Raw genomic sequence first — 12278 nt, 5'->3', positions numbered from 1 at the left:
GAGAGAAACGTGCATAGGGGGGTAGTGGGGATGAAGAGGTCTTTAGGAGGGACAGTTAAGATGTAGCCTGAAGAGATGGATCTTCAATCAATGTTTCTATTATAGATACATCATGTACTTGTAAAGCATACAGTGATAACCTCAAAGAATTACTCTAAAGTTGTCTATTCCCAACTACACCTTTAGTGCACATTTAGACTTTGATCATTTGTATTCCTCAATTATTGGTCGTGTTCAACCTATAAATTCTGTCATAAAAAAATTCTCTTTGAGATTCTTGAATAATTGAAGTTATTTATGAAGTTATTATTATTAGAAGTGAAAAAGGAATACTGTACTAAAGAGGGATAATGTACCATGTGGAGTTTCAGAGCAATAAACTAAATAATTACAAATGTTTTGCTTCGGCACAAGTGTCTTTATTGATGACAAAGAGTATTTGTGTACAATTTTTTTTCAATCCTTTGGTCCATTTCAATACATATGACACAGATCATATATATAGCTGTGCATATACAGTAGTGGCATCATCTTAATTGCAAATCCAGTTTTAAACTATGCAATACAAGACAAGAAATTCCATAAAATATAGGTTCAATAAAATACCTTACAATTATAAAAGCACTTTCGTGAGCAGTAGAAAAATAAGGCATTTTTGAAGAACACAGGTTGAACTTGGTACTACTTATAAATACTTGCTCAGTGCTGGTGGATACAGTACAAAAGGCACCCATTGTCCCTTATCTGATCAATTCATTATACATATACAATGTAGTAAACAGCAGAGCAGACCTGGGTTCAAATAGTATTATAATTAATTTAACAGTAAATAATTTCAAATACTTAGCTGTGCTTGATTGAGTTTGCCTGGCGCAATTGAGCCAATGGAATTGTCCCAAAAACGCAAACCACGCCAATCTTACAATCCAGGTAGGCTTAAGCAAACACTCTCAAAGAATTAGAAAAATGTCAAATGCTATGTCAACCCAGGTTTGCCCAAATTCAGTATCAGAGGAGAGAGATCTACTGCATGTCTTATTCCTTAACCCGACTTTCCAGAGAGATGTGCATATTCTAAGGACACATTGAATTCACCCAAGTTACTTCCTGTGATGACCTCATCAGCGTGTCCTCCTCCAGTAGACCATGGCCACAACGAACGCCACTGCAGCCAGGAGTGACACGTTTCGCCACCGCGACACGCTGCTCATGACCCCTTCCTGTGAGCAAATAGATAAGTGAACAGTGTCACACATTACAGTGGAACCATTATATTCTCCTAACACCCCACTAAAATACAAACATCCTCATCAGCCATAAAAAATATTGTGTGTGACTACAATTTCTTTTTCAGTGTTTGACTTCCATCCCATGAGTGTTCACAGGTTGTTAAAAGTATTGCAAAATATACCAAGAGATGTCTGAGAGGGATTTGCCACATGTCCGCTCACTGAAGTCACAGGCCTAACAGTTTGAAGGGCTATTGGCCACAATACGCTCTGTGACGCTCTACTGTTTAAAGTCTTAACACAGCCCCCTAACACCTGGAGCGGCTTCCTTTAATAATTCCATCTGTGCTGTAAAATGCTATTGCCTCCAGGACCTACATGAACTTCCAGATCCTCTCTACCACATGTACACACACATAGTACATATGTCTATGTACTATGTGCATACAGTTAGGTCCGGAAATATTTGGACAGTGACACAATTTTCATAATTTTGGCTCTGTACGCCACCACAATGGATTTGAAATGAAACAAACTTTCAGCTTTAATTCAAGGGGTTGAACAAAAATATCGTATGAAACGTTTAGGAATTGCAACCATTTGTATACACAGTCCCCCATTTTCAGGGGCTCAAATGTAATTGGACAAATTAACATAATCATAAATAAAATGTTCATTTTTAATACTTTGTTGAGAATCCTTTGCAGGCAATGACTGCCTGAAGTCTGGAACCCATGGACATCATCAAATGCTGGGTCTCCTCCTTTGTGATGCTTTGCCAGGCCTTTACTGCAGCTGTCTTCAGTTGTTTGTTCGTGGGTCTTTCTGCCTTTAGTTTTGTCTTCAGCAAGTGAAATGCATGCTTGATCGGGTTGAGATGACTCGGTGACTCGGCCATTGCAGAATATTCCACTTCTTTGCTTTAAAAACTCCTGGGTTGCATTCGCAGTATGTTTTGGGTCATTGTCCAACTGTACTGTGAAGCGCCGTCCAATCAACTTTGCTGAATTTGGCGGAATCTGAGCAGACAGTATATCCCTAAAAACTTCAGAATTCATCCGGCTGCTTCTGTCTTCTGTCACATCGTCAATAATCACTAGTGACCCAGTGCCAGTGGAAGCCATGCATGCCCATCGGATCATTAAAGCAGTTCCAAGCCTTCTCCATACTTTTTTCTTCCCTTCATTCTGGTACAGGTTCATCTTAATTTCATCTGTCCAAAGAATGCTGAATGGCTTTTTTTAGATGTTTTTTTGGCAAAGTCTAATCTGGCCTTTCTATTCTTGAGGCTTATGAATGGTTGCACCTTGTGGTGAACCCTCTATATTTGCTCTTGTGAAGTCTTCTCTTTATGGTAGACTTGGATAATGATATGCCTACCTCCTGGAGAGTGTTCTTCACTTGGCTAGATGTTGTGAAGGGGTTTTTCTTTACCATGTGAAGGATCCTGCGATCATCCACCACTGTTGTCTTCCGTGGACATTCAGGCCTTTTTGTGTTGTGTCGCCGAGGGCGAGATTAGTATGGCCTTTTACCGGCCTAAACACCACACCCAAGGTTACCAAGTCACAACTGACAAACCATCAGCTACCAGGACCACTTCTGACAGAGCATCAGCTAAGAAAACCACAAAGGAGAAAGCTTCAGCTACCAGGACCACTTCTGACAGAACATCAACTATAAAAATGACAATCAAAAAAGTAACAAAGGGGACTTCAAAGACCAAGAGAGCATTAATAAAGGAGGAAGAAGACACCAAGACTGAGGCCTACAGACCTAGGCCTGACACTATACAAACCCCTAGCAAAATGGCAAAGTACAGTGTGCAGAGGCCCACAGGGGGCAGAAGGGTGCATGAGAGGAAGGAGGTCATGCCACCACCACCAAAAGTATCACAGGGCCCATCGGAGCCAGGGGATATCTCCTCACCGGAGTTATCAGAGATAGAGATACTGCCCGACTGGGTGGTATTGGACGAGGCCCTCAGCTCTCCCTGCTCACCTCAGTTCCCATATTCGCCGCTCACCAAAACAGAATTGATCATACTGGAGCCAATGGCTGAGGTTCCTGAAGATCCTGTCCTGCCAAACCTGATGGGACTGTGGACCCCCGAGGAAGCTCCTGAAACAGTCTTCAGCTTCGATTTAACCCATGACATAGAGATACAGAGGTATGACCCATTGCCGATTCTTACTCTAGACACAGAGGATTTTCAGTTAGATTCCCCACCAGGAATGGCCTATGGAGGAGAAGTGTCCTTCCTTGATTTCATCTATGAAATGACCCTGTTTGATGTGTAACTGATGACAAGTTGATTCAAAAGTGTATAACCACTGATTAATGATAAGTTGATTCAAAAGTGTATAACCACTAATTGATGACAATCAATTGATAATTGTATACCATATGTACTAAATGTTAACTTTGGGAAAGGCATAGATTAGTATGGGACAAAAATAGAGTAGGATTGCAGAAGTCCACAATAAGAAGTGGCCTTGAGTCCAGTTTGAGCAGGAGAGTGATAAGTATGTCTAGTAGACATAACAACAGGTGCCCTTAGGCCCATGACTAAGCATGGGTGCGAACTCAGGGTGATGTAATGAATTAGATCGAATTCTATGCTTGACTGAGAACTAGATCGAATTCAATGCCTGACGGAATGAATTAGATAAGAAAGGGTGGGGGTAAAGGAAAGCCCCATTGCAAATTATAAAAAGAGCTCCCTGGAGCAGTACAACGGTCATTCCCCGCTGCGGAGCGTAACACCTGAAGGACCGGAGCAGGACTGAGTGTACTGAAGATTATCCCGGAGTGGAAACTGGAGTTTTTCATACTCTAGCACCCGAGCAGGATCTCCTTGTCCGGAGCTCACACTCTGATTGAATTCTGACTGTCGGCCTCGCCACACTAGTACAACGGAGGACCTTGGCGGACCTTTGTTTATATAACAACAGCTCTGGCGGATGGAAGAACCAGCTACGCTCTGAGCAAGTGATACTGGGGCTTCTCTAAATTTCACAGGCAGAGTAGGGACAGACTGATAGATTTTATTCTTTTCTAATTTTTATAATTTTTTGAATACTAGCATTTTACCATTTAATCACTCTGCCTGTAATGCTGCAATGTTTTAAGCAATCATTAAAGAATTTAACCTGCATTTAAAGGAATAGTTTTCTCAATTTTAATTCTTAATTATTATTATTTCTTTTTATTTTTTATTTTTTTATTTGTATTTTTATTTTGTTATTTTTATATATTTTTAGTCATTCCATCCCTCATAAGCCTTTTACCTCCTCCTGGTAACATAAAATATTATAGATTGCTGTGCATAATACATCTTAGGATCTGAAGGGTTATATCTGGCCCCTTATTACCTCCTTTGGGTAAATTACCCTTACCGATAAACCCTTTATCCGCAACCACACCAACTGGCACTCATATCAGATTAGAGCGGTCGTTAACCATAGAGACTACCCACTTCTGTGTACAGTTTTTAGGTTTGGGGAGATTTTTCAGTTCAGCTGAGGTGGGTAGAGGAAGATATGGGAGGAACTATGGGATGTAGACCGTTAACAACGGAGTGAATCTAATCGACACCAACCTACATAGGACCAGTCAGCATCTGACAGGGTAAGACCCCTCAGGCTGAGGATCCATAACCGGTTATCTGAGGGTTGGTCGGGGGTTCTGTATAGAGCCTAAATTCCCGGGAGACAGTTGCCAAGCTCACCAGTGCGTTCTTTTTCTCTCAGAATGTATCAAACTATTGATTTGGCCACTCCTAATGTTGCCGCTCTCTCTCTGATGGATTTTTATTTTTTTTGCAGTGTAAGGATTGCCTGTTTCACTTGCATTGAGAGCCTCTTTGACCGCATGTTGTGCGTTCACAGCAACAGCTTCCAAATGCAAATGCCACACTTGGAATCAACTCAGACCTTTTACCTGCTTAATGAAATAACAAAGGAATAGCCCACACCTGTCCATGAAACAGCTTTTGAGGCAATTGTCCAATTACTTTTGGTCCCTTGAAAAAGAGGGGGCTACATATAAAAGAGCTGTAATTCCTAAACCCCCTTGGATGTGAATACCCTCAAATTAAAGCTGAGAGTCTGCACTTTAAGCCCATATTCATTATATAACTGCAACTTGAATATGTTTTGGTAAACAGCTAAAATAACAAAAATTGTATCAGAGTCCAAATATATATGGACCTAACTGTATGTGTATGGTTGTATTTGAATGTGCATAGATATGTATTCTTTTTGCAATGAATATATACACACATGTGTAAGTACAGTATAGCATGTGAGTGAATTGTAATATTGTTGGGGTTTTTGGGGTTAGGGTTAGGGTTAGGGCCGACAGTCTGACTGTTATGTTTCTCTGAGTCAGGTAGATGTAATTGTCTCCTGGGTCATTCCATCAAATCAACGGACAAAAGAGGATTTCGACATCCACCATCTCTGATTGATCTGAAATGGTTACTGTAGTTGGAAAGATAAGATAAGTATTCCTGCATCATTATTTTGTAGCAATATAGTTTCATCCCTGAGAAATAATATAATTGATTGTACCCAAATTGGCCATTATCATTTTGTGGGATTCATGTAATATTCAATAGAATTCAAACCCCAAATCCAATTTCAACCAAAGTCCTACCTGACAATGATTATGGCATGAGGAATCCAAAATGATGGTCAAAGGTCACCCTTGAATCCTCCAAATCCATCCTTTAAAATATTTTATTGGCCAGGGTCGGAATATCAGTTCTCAATGTCTGACAATTAATATGAAGCTGCGGCTTGGAGTTTTGTTTCTTCATACTATATAATGTATTTCTGATTAATCTGGTAATCTGGAGGTTGCCCTGTCCAAAGGTATTAGTCATTGAAGTTGTGTGTCTACAAAATAATGATGCAGGAATACATATCTTGTCTGTTTCTAACTACAGAAACCATTTCAGAACAATCAGATGGTGGATGTCATGGCTTGTTGATTTGACATGGAATGACCCTCCCCCTCTTGTGGTACACATAGATAAAAGGGTGTCATTACACATCTGGCTGTGGAGTCTTGGTGGGTGGGCATGTTGGTATACAGAGTACTACTCACCCATCCTCCTTGCTGTCTGATCCAAGAGTAAATGTGTTCCCTGATGAACTGTAACACCCAGCTGATAATCCTCCTGATGATTTCTAAGTGGTTCTGAGTAAGTGCCTGAGTAAGAGAAATACAATTTCAGAATATTGCAGTATGTTATATTTCATAACCTCAACCAGACCCTCGGTAGCTTATAAAATGTTCCTCTGCTTCAAAAACCAAAAGTATGTTATTAACCACAACCCAGTCTGAAGCTGTTTTGTTTGTTTGCATATTGCTGCCGTTACCTTATAAATTAGCTTGTAGGCAAGGTGAAAGAGAGAGACCACTCTTCCCCAATTGATGCCATCTGCGAAGATGTTACTGGCCACCCTGAAGAAGACATCCTGGGCACAGTTTGCCTGGACACTGTTGATCAGGCTGTCAGAGGAAGAAGAAAGACACACAGCTTCAGACACTGGTGAAAGGTAAGAATGGGATTCTCTTTCCATCATTCTGTCTAAGAAATGGAACAAATGATCAGTTTTTGGAACTACTTCAGATGTACAATACAATAACAGAACATCAATAGCCATAAAAGCATCATAACATAACACTAGCAAATGAACAAATATGCCCATTAAGAGAAAGAGAATGCCATACTGTTGTAGCTCAGTGTTTCTGTTCAGTTCATCAGCGATCTTCAGTAGCTGTTGCACAACCTCTTTGATGTGTGGATCCTGTAGTTCATTTGGCCTGCCACCTAGGTCCTCCGGAGCTACATGCCTCTCTGGGTCTTCTGCACTGATACTCTCTATCACATACCTCAATTTAAAAAGAAGATTTTAGGTGGTTCATATTAGGTGGTTGAGCAGATTGGAAAGTCAGTGACTTGATAATGTGATAATCATCTTATCAAATAAACACTGTTGTTATAAACAGATTGATGGATGATAATGGTAAGAAGTTTATTCACTTACCCTCTTAAAACAACAGCTCCTTGTTCCATAATTCTGTCATCAATGACATCTGTAATGAATATATATTGTCAATGATTAGAAGTTTATTATCAAGGTCTCATATCGGCAAAGGTGGAGGGAGTAGATTTGGTTTATCACTGACTGCTCCAAGTGACTGAATGTGTATTTTATGACATTGTAGGCTTATTCCAAGTTATGGGATCTTTTGGACAAAAGTTCAATCTTTCATGTAGCTTAAAGGGGCAATCTGGGATTTGTACATTCATTTTTGGACTTCTATGAATATAGTTCAACTGTCTTACCCCATCAGAACCCACAATATAAGCTTGTTTTACTCCATAGTTTGTAAACAATGTAATTGTAAACAAATACTGCATAGCTTAAAAACATGGTTAAAACTATCATTTTGATCTCATAGTCTCAAATCGTTGTATCCATAGCGCTGTCTATGAATTTGAGAGTGGTAACATTTCTCCAGCGCCATGCCTCCAGTTGCCTGTGGCAGAGAATCCCAGATTTTCTAAGAGCCAATGAAGATACCTGTTTGCGATTTGCGTACACCTCGTATATTATTGCCTATAATGACGTCAGAGGACATTAAAGTGGCCTTGCTATCCCAAGTTCTAAAAAGTTGTATAGAGCTTTTATCTTATAAACCTTTATTCTAAAGTTGTTACAATATAACAGGCTGACTTTCTCAGCATTATTATATCCATCTCACCGTCTAATTAATGCATGTATACGAGCATATTGAAACCAACAATGTATGTCAACGCTAATGTTCGAGTTAATTTACAAATGTTTTATATAAATAGTTACCGTTCTGGTAAAAAAAAAATACACTATTATTAATATTTACCTTCACCTCCTACTGCACCCTGCGGCTCCTCTTCGCCTGTTTTCTCTCTTTCTCGAGAGTCTGCCATTGCCGAAACGAAACTGTCTGTAGAGAAGTCCAACCAATGTTCTGCTCTCTAGACCTGTCCTGAGCTACAAGAACAAGAGCAAGACTAGGGCCTACAGAGATCGTAGAGTATCCGACCTTGTATATGTAATATATGACAAATTAAACAATCTAAACTGGACAGTTCGCCACAAAAGTACGCTCCGAATTTAAAAACTCCTGGATTCCTCGCGTCCTCTCTCCTTGCCTCCTTCTCAGAACGCATTGGAGGAGAGGATACGAGGTTCCTCCCCTCTGACGTTCTCCACCAATGCGTTCTGAGAAGGAGACAAGGTGAGAGGACACAAGGAAACCAATTAAGACTTTGGAAATGCAGCCCCTGAAGTACTGTACGCCCAATAACACGGAAATACTTCGGGTGTCTGAACCCAAATGCGCCTCTTGTGTGGATACATTGTAATACAGTTGCTGTTGATTGTTGAATGACCATCATTTAGTGCTACCTGCAGTTCATTTGGCATCCACTCATAACACGGACTCATAACAGATAAAAAGACAAATTAAAAGCTTACTAAACCGCATGCCATACGTGGATTTGTTGTGTGGTACGTTTTAAACTATTAGTGTTATGTACAAGGCAGGTTTAAACCACAGACAATGCATCTTAAATAAATAGCATACTGATTGAGGAAGATAACATGCATGGTTGGCGCTTCAACTTTCGTAAATCAATAATATTGAAAACCTGTCCCAGGATACACCTCCTGATATGGCAATATGAGATGCGTCAGAGGATGTCGCTGTTGTCTTGCTTTTTGGAATCACTCACCGTAAAAGGATATCTGTCAGACAGACACTGCCAATATAAATGGAATTGTTACAGGGTGACGTATAGATGGTGCTCTTTCTGTGCCATTTTGCGCTTTGATGAGCACTGGCTCCTAGTACTCCACCCCCTTCACATGCTAGCTACCTCCACCTTACCTACTTACCTTATCTTTGGCAAGCTCCAGCCAACCTGCTTGTCTGGTTTTTCTTCTATACAACAAAAGCTAGTTCCAACATTGCGAAAGATATGTCGGTACGCGTAACCCTAACCCACTTTGACAATAGTGGCACTAGAGCAGAAAAACAGTCCTGTTGAATAGTGCAGTCTCAGTACCAAAAATAAATGCATGCACCCTATCCAACAGAATAATATTATCACAATGTCTAATATGTAAGGGATAATGTTCATAGAATATCAATTAGGCTACAAAATAACCGACAGGGGGTACATGACTGTTAAAAGTTTGGGAACCACTGCACTAGAGCATATGGCCCACTGTTGCTGTAAGAGAGAGAGAGCCCAGACATTAATTAGTACAATCAAGTAGACATGATGGTCCCTAATAACAATTACGCTACTTAGCATGCCCTATGAGCATCACATATCAACGTGATTGAGACTTTTGTGCGAGATAAATGTAGCTTGTGTTATTTTCCCCATAGGCTCTAAAATTTAGAGAGCAATTTAAAGATCTGAAAAACATAAGTAATCGCTCTCTATTACACAGCCTCTACACTACAGGCTCATATATAATCTCTGCATTTTAAGGACAGTAATATCTTTTGTCTGATTCCATTCCAAATGAGAAACACACCCCCATATTCAGCTGGACTCTATCAGTCTTGATTGCCACTCTCTCTTTCTGTGAGAAAGTGCCCTCACTCTCACTGTGTGCTAAAGGAGGGGTCAGCTATCTGCCAGCTTGTTTTAATTTCAGCCTTGTCATGACAGGATGTGTGAGGGACAACAGGAAGAGGACAGTGCATGGGAAATAGTTAATGGACTTATTTTGGATGAGTGTTGTTGTGAGGAGGACTCACACAGGGAAACTAGGTATAGTAACATATCTCTGTTTTACGATAGTATACAATGTAGACTAGAGTGATATTACTAATCATCTTAGCCCTGTTTACACAGAGGCATGTCATTTGCTGGTACTATTGTCTGGGTAAACTGACCTGAGGTAGGGCATACAATTAAATCTTTTACCCGTGGCAGACCTATGGTCCCAGTAAAAAGACGATCTGGGGTCTGTGTAAATGGGGCAGAGGTGAAATGCACGTATTTGAATTTGCATTGAATTCCACCCTGTACTTTGCCCCTCTAATCTTTGCTCATTTGCATTTGCATTGAATTCCACCCCTCCTCAAATCTCCCCTACCTGTATTGCACTGATGTGTGTAAACGTGGTGTTCTGGATAAATCATGGTAAATCAAGGCCTGTATAAATGGGGGTCAGACTAAAAATACTGAGAAATCTTTTCAGGAATTTTACAGTTATCTCTGTGGGGCTCATGTGAGTTTTACAGCATTTCATATCTCTTTGGTAAGTATTAACATACAGAACTGTTATTCCCAGTTACGACTGATGACTTTGCCACAATCACAACATTTGTTTATTCCTTCTGACTTCATAACTGACAAATTAGCCTTCACTTAATTGATCAGAAGTGAAATGATATGAAAGCAATTTCACAGCATCTGTGAGTCATTTTTGTGTGCTGTAGAGCTTCTTTCAGAGTGTGAATGTTCAGAGTATCAAAAATGAGGAACACTAGTAGCATACAACAATCAATCCCTACCCATCTCTTATTGTTTAGCAGAACTATTATCATCCATGCAAAGTGTGTGTGTGTGTGTGTGTGTGTGCGAGCGTGCATGCATGTGATGGGAGATTATAGGTCAGACAACAAACACAGATGTTCACTACAAGAAAGCATTTGTGAAAATGTCCAGTCCTCTGAGTGTCTAATGTTCCAGAGGGAGTGAGAGGATTTTTCATTAAGTATAAACAACTCCTCTCCTTCTCTTCCTCTACTGTAGGCTACATCACCCAAAGCCTCAGTCCTGAGACAGGCTTACTGGTCATCACATACTCTTCCCAACAACAGGGCCTGTATGTCAGATAGAAAAATGATTGTATGGGCAGTTTAAGCTGCAGGAGACATGGAAGGACAGGGAAAAAGGTTGTATTAATTTACTGGTTGCTGTGAATGGTAAATGGCAGAAAAATATGGCTAAATTGACAATAACAGTGGATGACAATAGAGAATAAACAGAAGCTATGTGTCACATGAGTACATGTCTGCAAACAGACTTCCTCACATACTGTCATCAATAGGCCTACATCAATCTGTTACATTATTATAAGATACAGTATAAGCTAAATAACAGGATCTCAAATCTGTCCTAGACACAACAATAGTACAGTTAGTAAGTGAACTCACGCAAGTGAACAGTTGAGCATTTATAGAGTATATGAGCCAATATAATAACTCAGTCGCTGTGTTATTATGTAAATAGTGATTGTTTATCCAAATGAGTGAAACCTCCCCTATCTCTACATTCAAATCTGTGCGTTTTCTATTATGCCATGAGTTTACGTTGCATCTCTGGGGTCCTGGAACTTATAAGGCTTAAGGCTCTGATACAGTCCAATCAGTCTTAGGGCCATTCATACTGTACTGAATACCAGTGTGACTGCATTGTCTTATGACAGGTGTCATCATTCTAGTGTGCAGAATCGCCTGAACTACCAGTCTTGCGAGTTATCAGACAGATCAGTGTCACACTATCTAACGTAAGACAATGGTGTGACTAAAAAAGTTCTTGACTGGCCAAGTCAATCTTCAGATTTAAATCCAATTGAACATGCATTTTATGCAAAAACACCTAAAAACAACTGAAGATGGCTGCAATACAGGCCTGGCAGAGCATCACCAGAGAAAATACTCAGTCTGGTGGGGTCAATAGAGGTTGCAGACTTCAGGCAATTATTGCATGCAAAGGATTGTCGACCAAATACTAAGCCCTTTATACTTTTATAGTTTGTGTTTGTGTACTTTGTTACGTCTATGCATCTATCTATCTATCTATCTATCTATCTATCTATCTATCTATCTATCTATCTATCTATCTATCTATCTAAGCATGAGTGCTTAATTTGGTATGTCTCTCCTGTCCCCCCTGTCTCCTACATCCTTGGTGTCAAACGTTAATCAGGATAGGAAATTATGCTGGTGATGATGGTCATTCAG

At 40.1% G+C, this 12278-nt stretch overlaps 1 protein-coding gene across 1 annotated transcript; it reads right to left on the bottom strand.

The window, feature by feature from the left end:
* Window positions 1-407: 407 nt before the first annotated feature.
* On the bottom strand, window positions 408-8439 carry LOC310823589 (apoptosis regulator BAX). The gene is made up of 6 exons (XM_083696476.1): window positions 8148-8439; window positions 7289-7337; window positions 6972-7133; window positions 6617-6749; window positions 6342-6446; window positions 408-1220 (listed from the first exon to the last, which is right to left on the bottom strand). Exons 1-6 carry the CDS (start codon window positions 8212-8214, stop codon window positions 1122-1124), a joined length of 615 nt encoding a protein of 204 aa, XP_083552602.1. The 5' UTR covers window positions 8215-8439; the 3' UTR covers window positions 408-1121.
* Between the last annotated feature and the right edge of the window lie 3839 nt (window positions 8440-12278).

The sequence above is a fragment of the Argentina silus genome (genome assembly GCF_951799395.1).
Source record: "Argentina silus genome assembly, chromosome: 2".
Lineage (NCBI taxonomy): Eukaryota > Metazoa > Chordata > Actinopteri > Argentiniformes > Argentinidae > Argentina > Argentina silus.
Note: the sequence above shows the minus strand (reverse complement) of the source record. Positions and strands in the feature narration are given on the sequence as shown.